Source organism: Mus musculus, chromosome 10 (genome assembly GCF_000001635.26).
Source record: "Mus musculus strain C57BL/6J chromosome 10, GRCm38.p6 C57BL/6J".
Classification (NCBI taxonomy): domain Eukaryota; kingdom Metazoa; phylum Chordata; class Mammalia; order Rodentia; family Muridae; genus Mus; species Mus musculus.
In genome coordinates, this window is record NC_000076.6 from 61,115,054 (window position 1) to 61,129,168 (window position 14,115).

The 14,115-nt window shown below is 40.4% G+C and overlaps 1 protein-coding gene across 4 annotated transcripts in view; it reads right to left on the minus strand.

Moving 5' to 3' along the window:
* Sgpl1 (sphingosine phosphate lyase 1) overlaps window positions 1–14,115 on the minus strand; it is a 49,043-nt gene that overhangs the window by 16,412 nt on the left and 18,516 nt on the right. For all 4 annotated transcript variants that reach the window (NM_001316674.1, NM_001316673.1, NM_009163.4 and 1 more), the window contains exons 3-4: window positions 8,256–8,421; window positions 2,642–2,709 (exon numbers count right to left, since the gene is read on the minus strand). In NM_001316674.1, coding sequence (NP_001303603.1) covers window positions 2,642–2,709; window positions 8,256–8,421 — 234 coding nt within the window. The remainder of the gene's footprint in view (window positions 1–2,641; window positions 2,710–8,255; window positions 8,422–14,115) is intronic.

The window sequence follows — 14,115 nt, forward strand, 5'->3', positions numbered from 1 at the left end:
CGTTAAGAAACAAAAAAACCAAACCAAACAAAAGAAAAAGCCTTGTGGTACACAGTTTTGGTTTGTTTTTTTGTTATTGTTTCATTTTTTTGAAAAAAGGCCCTCATCTCACAAAGCTTATTTTTAGCAAGACAGAAAAGTCTACTAATGGTGCTTAGGAGAGAAACAACAGAGTAAATTGTGGACACAAAATGGTAGAAGCTGCTACACTTCTGAGACTTTTGGGTGACAAGTGTAGAGAGAAAGGCTATATGTTACAGTGCTGTGGCTTCCACAGTATAGTCAGTAAAGCCCAAGATCTCACACCCACCATTCACATTTTTCTCAATCCTGGCCACGGAATAATCAGAATACAAGAGATTCTTCTTATATGTAGCTCACAGTGCAACCCCAAAAACCTGGCTCCTTTAGAGCATGTCAGCACTGTACATAGGTAGCAATGTCCACAGTACTGGACAATGTTGAGGCATGCTATAGACCAGAGGCATTTTTAAAGTCATAGACAGAAAATCATGCTACATGCACAGTGTCCACGCAACAGGAACAAACTATGAAAGACGAGTGCTCATGCGTAGATAATGTTGTTTTAAGAAGGAAAAAAAAAGACACAAAAAATTCCACTAGGAAGTATATTATAATTCATAGCAAGTACTAGTACTTCCCACTCACAGTTCTTGCCTCCATTTACATTTATTTCAAAATGCAAATGTTGTATGTTTGTTTGCTTTCTGTCTTTTCTACTAAAACGCAAGTTCTATAAGAGAAAGGTCTTGGTGCTGTTCAGCACTGTATCCCTAACAAAACAGTAAAAAGAACTAAGATTGAGAAAGTGCTCAGTGACAGTGTTGAGTAAATAGCAAGGCACAAACACACATGTGCATGCACACAGGAACTTCCTGTCTCGAAGCCTCAGAATCTGCTTCTGAAAAATAAAGGTTTGATTGGATCACATGGCCTCTAAGCATCTTCAACTCTACAATTTCAAAATTTTAAGAATGGGTTGTGGAATCCTAGCATTTATTTTTCTTAAAACTTTGAAGGGGCTGGGAATGCAGCTCAGCAGTGGAGTGCCTGCCTAGTGCATCTGAGGTTCCATGTTTGATGGTTATCACCACCACTGCCATCACCACTGCCACCGCCACTTCCACCACCATGACATCAATGCCACTACCACCATCACCACCAAACCTCAACAAAAGGAACATTTTACAGCCACTAGCAGTCAAGTGCCTGCCTAGCTTTGGTAGGTTCCAGATTCCATCCCCAGTACCACCATTACCACCACTACCACCAACAAAGAAGAAACCTTGCTTTGGGAATGGGGCTCAGTGGTAGAAAGGTACCTGATTTGATTCCCTGTAAAAAAATTAACCAACCAATCAGTCAAAGCAAATCTTAAGACTAAAGGAGAAAGGTGGAGATATTAAAATCCCAGGGAATAGTAAGGAAGTGTCTGCTCTCCTTTGTGGCACAGCCTATTGTTTTCAGTAGTCTTCCTCCCTCCCCTCCCCATTCACACTCCACCCCCAAGCCCCCACCCCCACCCCTTATTCCAGAGAACTCAAAAGTATAGGAAACCCTCAAAGTAAGTAAAGCTGGTAAAAGCCAGAGCGAAGGTGAGAGACAGGTCAGAAATGTTCAGAAAAGCACTGTGGCTTTGAAGACACTCGGGATTCTACAGGCCTTTCTTATACCTAGCAAGGAGCCCATCCTGCTTATCTCCCCCTTGATAAAGAACCCAGCCCTGAGAAATATCTTATCCCAGTATGATAGCAAAGAGGACTCAGTGAAGAGAGTAACTCTGCTGTAAAGAGGAGCAAAGAGCAAGAAAACAGCTGTTATCTCTTTAAGTTTCCAACCTAGCAATCAGGAAACTATTCCCAGAGGCCTACATGCTTTTGTGAATATAGTTTCCCTGGAACTGGCAGGTTCATTCCTTACCTATGCTCCTCTTCCATGGGCCCAGAGTAGACAAAAATGTTTCCTATTTGGCTCTTTACAGAAAGTCTGCCAACCCATGATTTAATCCCCAGATGGGTATCTAAATTCAGTTCTGCCATATTTTGGCTGAAGCACAGTAAGACTTCAGTTGGATTTTCTAATTCCAAGTTATTCCTTAGCAGATTTCTCACCTCTCCTTTGGCCAAATATGTTGGAGAAAGTGCTAACTAAGCCTTAGCCTTTCCAACCCTTTAAGCCGTATCTACTGTAGGGCAGTCCATACTATGCACCAGAAGTGTTTTACAGCAGTCCAGACTCTGCCCATAGACTCCAGGAGCCTGCTTTCAGAGTTGTCACAACCTAATCAGTTTCCAAACACTGCCAAATCCCCATGTTTGGCAAACAAGAATCATTCCTCTCCCTTGAGTGTGTGTGTGTATAAACATATATGATTTATTTATTGTTATATCTAAGTACACTGTAGCTGTCTTCAGATGCACCAGAAGAGGGCGTCAGATCTCATTACAGATGGTTGTGAGCTACCATGTGGTTGCTGGGACTTGAACTCAGGACCTTTGGAAGGGCAGTCGGTGCTCTTAACCACTGAGCCATCTTTCCAACCCTCCCTTGAGAATATTGATCTAGAAACAATTAGGAAAGATATATATATACAGCAAACAGGGAGACAGATTACTCCTACCTTACGTCCAATAAATGGCATCTTCCTGATAAGCTTAAATAATTTTTTTTTAAACCGAGACCATAAACCTACAAGAAACAAATAGTTGTTATTAGTCACATGAAACTCCATGGATATAACTTACCAGTTAACAGACAGCAATCATTCAGCTGTCTCTTACAACTTTACTTCCTCCAGAGGGAGAGTTTCTTTCAATTTTTTTATAAAAACCTTTAAATTTTTGAGTAATATATTTATGTGGCCCAACTTTTCAGTTACATAGACACACACGGTAATGTTTCTTCTCCCTCATTTCCTTCCACCCAGATCTCATCCTGCCCTTCCATAAGTTTTTTTTTAACATGTTTTTCCAGCTTGATGTATTTATCAGTAACAAAAATAAACTCTCATTTATTTCTCGCTTTTACTGAAGAGGTAGTATAGCCTAGTACTGTACTAGACCTTGTTTTTTCCACTCACTAACATTAAAAATTAGTATTTCCTCATTCATTCCTGTCTGTGTATATAAGGTAAGAGTAGATGTGTGCCTGTGTTCACGTATATGGCAGTGTGCATGCACATATGTGCATTCCTTTTAATAAAAGTTTCATAATCTACTTAACCCTCTCCCCACTGCAGGACACATAGGTTCATCTTAATTTTTGCTATTAAAGCATGCTAAAAATAATGTTTTAATACACACTATAAAAGTATATCCATGGAATGAATTCCCAGAAGCAGAACTGCCAGTCAAATGACACATATATTCCAGTTCTTGACCTTCCCAAGGTTTCCAAATGTCCAAATGTCTTTCTATCCCCAAAACATGTGTCTGTAAAACAACACTGACCCAAACAACAATTTCTAGACCTAAAAGGAGTCTGGAAATCATGCACATAAGAGTCCACTTTCAGGCAGTTACAAAGGACAAAGAATTCTGATCCTGTCAACTGGAGTAATTATAAATCACCAAGCTGGAAGGACACTTGTGCATTACTACTGCATACACCTCTACGGACCCCAGCAGCAGCATTTTAAGGCGGGGCTAAAAGGCTTTACAGGGTATCTATGGCAGGCATGAAAGGCAACCAAGGATTGGAGAATTAGAACTTGTTCAAGGCACAGTTCATAGCAGTGAGAGAGTAGTCCAGGACTCCTGCTACTCTACACTGCCTCAAATGCACTGTGGAGATTGTTTTATCATCAAGGTCTATCAGCCTAGGAGACCCCAGACCAACTTTTCTCTGAAGCATGAACTCAGTAAGATCCTTTGCTGCATTCCTAAGGGATCTGGTAGGGCAACTCCTAGTGTGGTGCCACACAGATATGTCAACTCCCTCAGCTGGTACTCATCAAGGCCTACCTGCATCCTTGCTTTACTGTGCTTGCTTAGGTAGTACTGGCCTTCTACTACTGAGTCCTATCAACACTGCAAGACCTGCTGTAGTGATTTGAATAGGAATGGCCCCACAGACTCATGTGTTTGAATGCTTGGCCCACAGAAAATGGCATTATTAAGAGGCGTGGCCTTGTTGGAGCAAGTGTTTCACTGAGGGGGGTGGGCTTTGAGGTAAGTCTCTTATGCTTAAGCTATGCCCAGCATGGCACAGTCCTCTTCTTGCTGCCTGTGAATCAAGATATATAACTCTCAGCTTCTTCTCCAGCACCATGTCTGCCTGCACACTGCCATGCTTCCTGCCATGGCAATAATAGACTAAACCTCTGAAACTGTAAGCCAGCCCCAACTAATGTTTTTCTTTATTAAGAGCTGTCGTGCCGAGCGGTGGTGACGCAAGCTTTTGATCCCAGCACTTGGGAGGCAAGAGACAGGCGGATTTCTGAGTTCAAGGCCAGCCTGGTCTACAAAGTGAGTTCCAGGACAGCCAGGGTTATACAGAGAAACCCTGTCTCAAAAAACAACAACAACAACAAAAAAAAAGAGCTGTCGTGTAATGTCTCTTCACAGCAATGGAAACCCTAGCTAAGACAGCTAGTGACAGAACCATTGAGACCCAGACTATGATGAAGCAACAAGAAAAGACACTAAAGTCGCTCATTTTTGGGCACTATTTTGTTTCCAGAATATTTTCTTCTAGACATTGTAATATAGAACTAACATTCTTTTTACATGAATTAACAATATCCTTTTTTTCTGTAGTAAAAATTCTTCTGGGCCAGCAAGATAGTCAGACCTGCTGTCTCACTACCTGAGTTCAATTTCAGGAAGGCAGATAAAGGTAGAAAGTCGGAATTGACACCCAAGTTGTCCTCTGACTACATGAGTGCTGTGGCAACATACACACATCATATATATGTATCCATACATCCACACCTCCCTAATAAATAAAATAGAAGTTTTTAAATTTCCTACTGAATGTGGTGGCACATGCTTTTTTACTCCTAGTGCTTGGGAAGAAGCACAGGCAGGCAAACTCTGTGAGTGCAAAGCTAATCTGCTCTACAGAGTGAGTCCCAGGCCAGCCAGGGATACACGAGACCCTTGAGAGAAAGAAAAAAAATTCTTTTAACGTATTTTGGGGAGGGGTGCACTTGTCACTTGTGGAAGTTATAGGACTAGCCTTCCGCAGGATTAAGTTCCAGAGACGAACCTCTCCAGTGTGGGTCACACCCTCAGCGTCTAGTGAAAGACAGACCTGCTCCTTTTGCCAATCCTTCTCAGCCACTGGAACCTAGAGTCTTTGGCCTCCACAGTGGACTAAGGCCAGTGCTCTCCTGAATCCTCTAGGCAGGCTGTGAGCACAAGACTGGGATTGCTGAAAGACCCAGCTTCAGACTGAACTACTAGAGTCTCAGCTTTCCAATGTAAACACAGTCATTACTACTCACTCCCTATCACATAAGCTGATCTAATGAATCTTTCATATGTCCTCATTGGTCCTGTTCCTCTAGGAACCCTGACTAATATAATTGGTATACTCAAGTAGCAAGATTTTAATTGGTCTCAATGGCTTGTTCATATTGTATAAAAGTTTTCTATGGTGAGCACAGGCTCCTTTTTAATAAAAATATATATTAAAAGCTAAAATGGCTTGGAGTTCAACTGACAAAGACTTAAATAGAATACCTTACTAATATAATGGTTTTTGGTAGTTTTCAGATGGACTGCTCAGGGTCAGCAAGTAAGCAGGCACCAGCACCCAAGAAGACGGCTTTATTTCCGCTACAAGTTCAGCAAAGTGCATAACATAGCCAGCTAATAACTGATCTATCTAACCATGAAAACGCAAAGGTAATAAATGTTAACTAACTCAGCTTGACCATTATGCAATACATATACACTTCAAAACATGTTCTAAATAATATTTACAGTTAAATAAAAATTTTAATTTAAAGAAGTAAATACCTAAAGTTAATACTAATTATAACAAACAAGTACGAATGTCAACAACTTACTAACTTTAGTCTAGTTTTATAAATATACAACCTTAAAATGGAAAGTACCCAGAATGGTGATTTTAGGGCTTAGGAAAAATAAGAAATGGAGACTTTGATGTCTTCTGGGTCTATATAGTCCAGGCTGGCCTCAAACTTACAATCCTCCTGCCTTAGTTTTCCAAGGATTAGGGGTTCAAAGTTGCACCACCATACTTGGCTCAGGAACTATTTATCTGCTGAAAGTTCAATTTGAACTAAAGAGAAAATTTTGAGATAGAGACTATATAACAATGTGAATATTAGTTAAATGTGAATGCCACTAAACTGAAGACTTTAAAGTGAGTAAAATGAGAGGCTGAAGAGTGATAGAGTACTTCCCTGGTATGTACAAGGCCTGATATTTGATTCCAGCATGTCCCCTCCCAAGCTTAAAAGGGTAACATAAGGCATGAATGTGATGCACTGACATATGTATGGTAAAACACCTTTACACATAAAATATAAAATAAATTTTAAAAGGCAACATATGTGTATATATATGTACTGTCATAGTAAAAAAGAAAAGACGCCAGACATGGTGACACACACCTGCACATCTTAGCACTCTCGAGGCACAGACAGGAGCACCACTGCAAGCTCTAAGCAAGCCTGGTCTACATAGTGAGACTCTATCCCAAGTTAAGACAAAACAAGACAAGGCCAATGAGCTGGGGGAGGGGAGGTTGGGAGAGGAGTGAAAGACACTTCCTGGATAAGGAGTACACCTGCACAAGCAACTAAAGCTGTAGCCACATATAAACCAGGAGCTGAAATAAAAGGCCAGTCTCAGTCTTGTCAACAGTGTAGGAGAAAACCAGGAGAGGATGAGGAACAGAAACTGAAGACCATGTTTGGTTTGGTTTGGTTTGGTTTGGTTTTGGTTTTGGTTTTGGTTTTTTCGAGACAGGGTTTCTCTGTGTAGTCCTGGCTATCCTGGAACTCACTTTGTAGACGAGGCTGGCCTCAAACTCAGAAATCTGCCTGCCTCTGCCTCCCGAGTGCTGGATTAAAGGCGTGCACCACCACGTCCAGCTTTGAAGACCATGTTTTAAAGCTACGGTGAACTATAATTTGAGACAGGACAGTCACATCTTATTTCCACTTTAATTAAACAGCTCTAATGCCGTAGAACTTGCCTCTAGGCTGTCATGTTTTGCAACATGTACGTTGCTGTAGCTTTAATGCTATTAAAATAGCTCAATGGCTGCATGATAAAAAGATAAAAACTACCTGGTGGTGGTAGCACACACCTTTAATCCCGGCACTTGGCAGGCAGAGGCAGGTGGTTCTCAGAGTCCAAGGCCAGCCTGGTCTACAGAGCTGGCAAGTGCCCCCAACAGATGATGCCACCAAGGAAGTGAAGCAATGGAGAAATATCAAACAAGTAAAAATGCTTAGATTTTTCTTCAGTTATTTACTTCTCCCAAGGAAGTTACTCAAGATATCAGCAGTGTGGGGAAAGCCAAGGATCATCACAAAATAGCCACTGCTCACATCTACTATTTAGATATGAGTATAATCAAACAGCTTACCAAGCACTGCCTGTAGGGAGAAAATAATTCACAGCGTTATGGTCATAGTCACCTAAAGGTGTAGGTGGGAAAGAGAAGGGTGTGCAGGAGCTGTTTACACCTTAGGAAGAGTGTAAGCCGGCCGGTATCTCCTCCTCAGCAGCCCCTAAGAAACAGTGTTGTTCTTCCCAAGTCCATCTGACAAGTCAGTACTACTGTCCCTTAGCAGAAGTTAACTCCAAAGGAAGAAGGGCCATGTGTTACTTATGCAGACATCCCAGAGGCTACTTGGCAGTCAAGTGGTGACTCTTTAATGAAAAGGAAGGCCACAAATGGAAGCAATACATTTCTACTCTGGAAATCTCAAACAACACAATTATGTTCTTAGAAGAAACTAGAACCGAAAAATATGTACCCTACATTCTGAGACATCTGTGAATCTTTATAGTAACGAATACCTAAGGAGTTTCTACCCAAACTATAAATGAAAGGAAAAGAAAAAAATCCACAAAACCATAAATAGTAAGTTTCCCAAAAGTCCTAAAAGAATTTCACAGCTAATAAATCAGGGTCTATTTCCCATCTCAATAGATTTTTAAAAGCCACAACCAAACCAAAAGAAATGCTTCCAACCCACCAGCCATGAATGAGATTCCAGTCTACCTTTACAGAAGGGGTAGTATACTTACTCTCTGGCTGGAAGATAAGCTCATACACCCAGACTATCAGCAGAGTACACAGGACACTCCACGCAATGAGCTGCCAGGGCTCATATTTGGTGCAATATCCATTCACATAATTCTTGGCTTTTGTGGAATATGATTCCAAAATCTCCAAATAAGGCTCGAAGTCCTTCTAGAAATATAAGAAGAAAAACAGAAACATTACATTCAGAGAAAGGAAGTCTGCTCTTGGTTTGTTCAATTCTCATTTTTCAAGGGCAAAGCTGTTACTCAAGATGAGGGCTCCACCTCAGCAATAATCTTATCATCTTCTACAGCCCTCAAAGTTTATACACCAGTTGCTCCCTTACAACAGTGTGGACTTTGATACAAAGTTGATCTGCTTATTTTGTAAAATAAGAGGACTAATCTAGATGAATTCCCAGTGAGCCATCACCTTTATCTCACTGCTGGTATTCCCAGCAGTTCCTCTCTGTAACCAGTCCTCAAAATGAGTGCCATTTTTTTCTCTACTCTCTTTGAATTTCCCCCTTCTCTATTCTCTAAACACAGTAGTTCGGTATGGACCCAGACTTTGACTATTTTAGGTGCTATGAACTAATTCTGTTACAGCTACTCACCTCTGGTGCTGTGGCAGTGTACTGTGTGCTAAGGTTCCGACACAGCTTAACTATATGAATGCTGAAATCTTTCATATAATGCTGTATCACAAAATATTCTTTCTAGCCAACTCTCTGAAAATGTAAAGATCAAGTTCATGCAAACAATCCCAGCACTTAAGAGTCCAGAACAGTACCACAGTTCAGGGGCGAGCCTAGACAACATAATGAGACTTGGTCTCATTTAAAAAAAAAAAATCATTCTTGGTTCACAGAGTCAGATTCAACTATAAGGTTACTATTGGCTAATCCTGCTCTAAAAACTCACTCACCTACTGGGAGTCTGTCATGGTATTTTACTATTACTGTATCCCACACAGTATCTGAGATAAACAACAACAACAACAACAACAAAAATCTCATCTGTAAACTTACCAGAATCAGTCAAAAGCTCTCTGAGATTGACCCTAGGACCTCCTTTATGAATGCCAGATCCAGGTAAATATTCTACCACTGAGCTATATCCCAAGCCCTTCTTTACTTTAATTTTGAGATAGTATGACTAAGTTGCCAGGCTAGTCTTCAACTTTATAGGCAAAGCAGCTCTCAAACTTAATCCTCTTGCCTGAACTTACTAAGTAGTGAGATTACAGAATGGAGCTACCGGGTCTGGCCAGGAGATCTCACTTTTGAAAATTCATCTCTCCCTTTAAGTTTCTGTCAAGAATTAATTTGTGATAGGCTTATCGCAACCTGACTTGCAGTCTACTCATCTATTTATCTCCCTGACTACAAAGTTGGGTAGGACTGTTCTTTTTTGTTTTGGTTTTTTTAAAGCTCTGCCTTTATCCCTACTTACTAAGCCAGAGTGTTTTTAAAAGCTAGTTCATTTGGATAGTTTGTTATTAACTCAACATTTTTATGGCAACAAGGTGGCATAAATTTGGGTAAATGCACAGTTCATTATTCCCAGTGAACTTATAATCTAAAGGGAAATGTATCTACATTTTAAATTACTTTCTGTGCTTTATCTGCACATGTATCGGTATATCTCATACATGCCTAGTGCCAGAGGAAGTCAGAAAAGAACATGGAATGCCCTGTAATTGGAGTTAGAGATGGTTATAAATTACTATGTAAGCACTGGAAACTGAATCATAGTCCCCTGCAAGAACAAAAGGTGCTCTTAATTAAGCCATCTCTCCAGTCCCTATACTTTTGTATATACATTTTATGCATATATATGTATGTATGTATGTGTGTGTGTGTGTGTATATACACACACACACACACACACACACACACACACACACACACACGACAAAAATCTTCAGAGGAAAATGTATAGAAAGGGGCTTATGTGTGCATTGGGCTAGCTAAACTTGAGTCTGTGAGAAAGCCAGCAAGCAGTACTCCTCCATGGCTTCTGTTTCAAGTCCAGGCCCTAACTTCCATTAACAATAGACTGTGACCTGGAAGTGTAAGCCAAATAAGTCCTTTCCTTTCCTAAGATGCTTGTGGTCAGTATTTTATCATAGTAACAGAAAGGAAACAAGAACAGTAACTTTCAGCTATGAGAATTTGTGGAATGAGAATAATTCAAGTGATTCCAAACTTTCAAGTTTGAGAGATCAGCTAAGTGGTATACCAGTAACTGTGGTAAGACTAGAAGTAAAAGAAAACTAAAGTAGTAAGAGGATGTTTTGGGGAAAAAAAACAAACAAAAAGACAGTACTGATTTGAGATCTGTTCTTCTTGGGTATCTATTATTAAGAACTCAAAATCTCACAAATAGAGCAGGTAATTAACAAGTCTTTCTTGAAACTGCTATGGGTTAAATGCTTACATTCCCCCACAAAATTTCTGCTGGTTTTAAACCCTGGAACCAGTTTTATCAGGAGGTAAGAACCCTCAGAGGTTATAAAGTCATAGAGGAGCCTCCATCATGAGTACAATTGATCCCCTTACAAAAAAAAGACAGACCTCAGAGAATGAGCCTGCTCCTTCTTCGTTCGTCTTCCTCTCCTCCCCCCCCCCCCCCCCCCCCCCCCCGAGAGACAGGGTTTCTCTGTGCAGCCCTGGCTGTCCTGGAACTCACTCTGTAAACCAGGCTGGCCTCAAACTCAGAAATCCGCCTGCCTCTGCCTCCCGAGTGCAGGGATTAAAGGCATGCACCACCACTGCCTGGCAAGCCTGCTTCTTCTCAGTCACAGCAAAAAGACACTGTTTAGGTACACCTTGTATGAACTCTCTTTTGAGTGCCACCTTCTAGAAATGGGCTCTCAATTTATGTTGCCTTGATCCTCAGACTTTTGAGCCTCCATAACTGTCAGAGAAATAGGTTTGTTGTTTATAAGCCACTCTGTTTAAGGCATTATCCTACAGCATCCCAAATAGACTAAAATAATACCTTTAGTAATTGGATTAATAATAGGCAATTAACATTAGGCAAGTTTTAGGTTCCCTGAGGGCTACCCATGGAAACTGCTTATCTACAACAGGTGGCCATTCCCCAGAGTCCACTGTTGCTATCAACAACTTCAATCCGACAAAGTAATGGCAATTCCAGCAAAAAATTGGGGAAGGCCAGGAGTCTATCACCATCAAAGGGATGCCCTGATTTCCAACAGAGAAGACTCAGGTCAAAGCTGTGATCAAAGCACATAGTTAAACAATGTGCTATAAGTGGTGGTGCTAATTCCTAATTCACATAGAAATTACATTTTTAGTGATTCAAAGATGACATCAAAGGTCAATTCTTCATGGCAATGAATGAAAAATAACAGAACATTAAAGACAAAGCAAAGGACCAGGAAATGAAAAGCTAATGTTCAAAAGCCTCAAATATAGTATGAAGACAGTACTCATTAACTCCATTACAAAATTAAATTCAGCAAGAACATATTTTCTTGGTGACTGTGCCAATTCTTCCTCTTAAAATTATTTTTAATTTTCATGTGCATACATGTTAGTCGTAAGTGCCTGAAAAGGCCAGAGACATCACATCCCTCCAAGTTACAAGTGGTTGTAAACCACCCAGTGTGGGTGCTGGGAATGGAACAAGGGTCCTTAGTGCTCTTAGCCCTTGGTTATCTCTCTAAGCCCAACTGTGTTGGTTCTTAGGAAGACAATGGGAATCCCGGAGTTCTGTAAATTCTCTATTTCCAAAGACAGAATAATAACAAAGTAAAACAGGTCATGACAAGTTTTTGGGGTAGGCAACCAAGTGATCATGGAAATTACTTTTGGCTTAATCTTAATAGGTTTCTACAAACAACAGGCTCATTCCCCTATGAAGAAGCACCTCACAAGGACAGCCCATTGAACAGTTTTGTGGAATAGCCTAGTATTATCTCCTTGGGAAAAAAGGCAGCTCCTTTGGGTCTTAAAAACAGAACAAGCCCCAAGTTGGGTCCTGATGCAACACTCCAACATAGAATCTAGGCACTAAAGGGAGCCTTAGTGATCAAGTACAACATAAACATTCTGACTTTATAAGCAGAGGCCCCATGGGTTTAAAATGATGTGCTTATATTCCTACAGAAAGGCTTGAAACAGAATAAAAGGCCAGAAGCCTAGGTTTTCTAACTCAATATTCAAAGCCCTTCCCTCTCTCTGTTGTTATTAGAGTTCTGGGGACTGAATCAAGATCTTCTTGCATACCAGGCGTAGACTTTACCATTGAGCTACAATCCTAACCTTTCTAGTCTTCTTTCAATGTTCAGTGTCCCTGGGCTAACTGCATAACACACTGCATTCAATAGTACCTCAAGAGCTTTCTGTTTATAATTTATGTTCAGGGCAGACTCTATTTTAGCTATACGGTACCATTCACATCTAATTAAAGTTGTAAATAGTTGTATTATGACCTAACCACCTACCAGTATCCACTGGCACAAGAATCTAATAAGGGTTAATAACCTAAAACCAGAGTTGAGAAACTCTGGACAGGAAAGTTGATAATCTTCAAGATGTTAGGATCCATGGACTCATTATAAGAAATCAACATACCAATTTCCACTGGTATTTATAACCTTGAAACTGCAGGTGATCAGCTCTGCATGTGGAATCTTCCACCCCCAAAATTCCCTTTTCTGTCCTAAAAAGTTCCAAGCCCCAGTACCTAGGCACAGTCTCCATTCCACTGTTGTCCTTTATTGTTATGATTTAAGAACAATCAGCTTCCGCAGTGATCTATTCTTTTATTTTCATATTGCGTCAATCAATCCCAATCTAACACTTAACCCTTACTACTGTCTCCCACAACTGGCTATTTGTTTTTAAATAATGGAACATAAACTAAGATTGCATGGTCAAAATTAAAGTACACATAAGCTAGCTACCTCTCAAATTGCCTGTTTGTCTGAAAGCACACATCTGGCCATAGCTGAGACATCAGGCAGAGAGTAAATTAATCACTAACCCAGGAAGACATTCAAATGGTAATGATTTTCCTGAGCTTTATAGATTACTACTATAAAATTAGAGTTTTGGGAAAGCTACTTTCCAACAGAAAGTTGATCCTTACACCACAGTACAATGTCTTCTTTGAACTTCTAATATGCTAAATATCTAGCATGCCTTGATTCAGTCATTTCTTATGATTCAGTCACTACCAAACTGCATTAGCCTAGGGGCACTGTGATTTAGTCTGACCTAAAGCAAAGCACTAAACCCAGCGAGAGAGAACAGTTCAAGTATTTTAATCCATGGTCTTCCAGTGCTAGTAAGAATACAAATAAGTTGGATATTAACCTCCTATCTGCTAGAGTGTCTGAAAGAACAACTTTACCATGTTAGGAATTCAACACTTAGTCAACTATAGTGAAATAATTATAATACTTATATCCTTTAAAACATGTGTTCCACAAGATCCTAGAATTTTTACATCTTTACCACAGAAGCTGTGCAGGGCACAATGGCTTCAGACTGAATATGGAAATGAAAGGCCAGTCATTTGAACTCTGTATACTCAACTGATAAGTCACAAGTCACCATATCTCAGGTCATCAGAGCAGATCATGTCCTTCATAAGCAAAGATACTGAGATCCAAGGATCATGTTGCAAAATAGGCTTGGGGGGGGGATACAAGCCTGTTTCATTTTATTTCCTATCACCTGTTCTTCAGAATCAAACCATCAGTGGTGCAAACCAGAAGATCCATTGGTTCAACACCTGCAGTTCTCATAGTTTCTCCCATCTCACTTATCCTAATGGCCAAAGCTAGGACCCACAGCTTCACTACCCCTGCCCCCAACCAAGATAG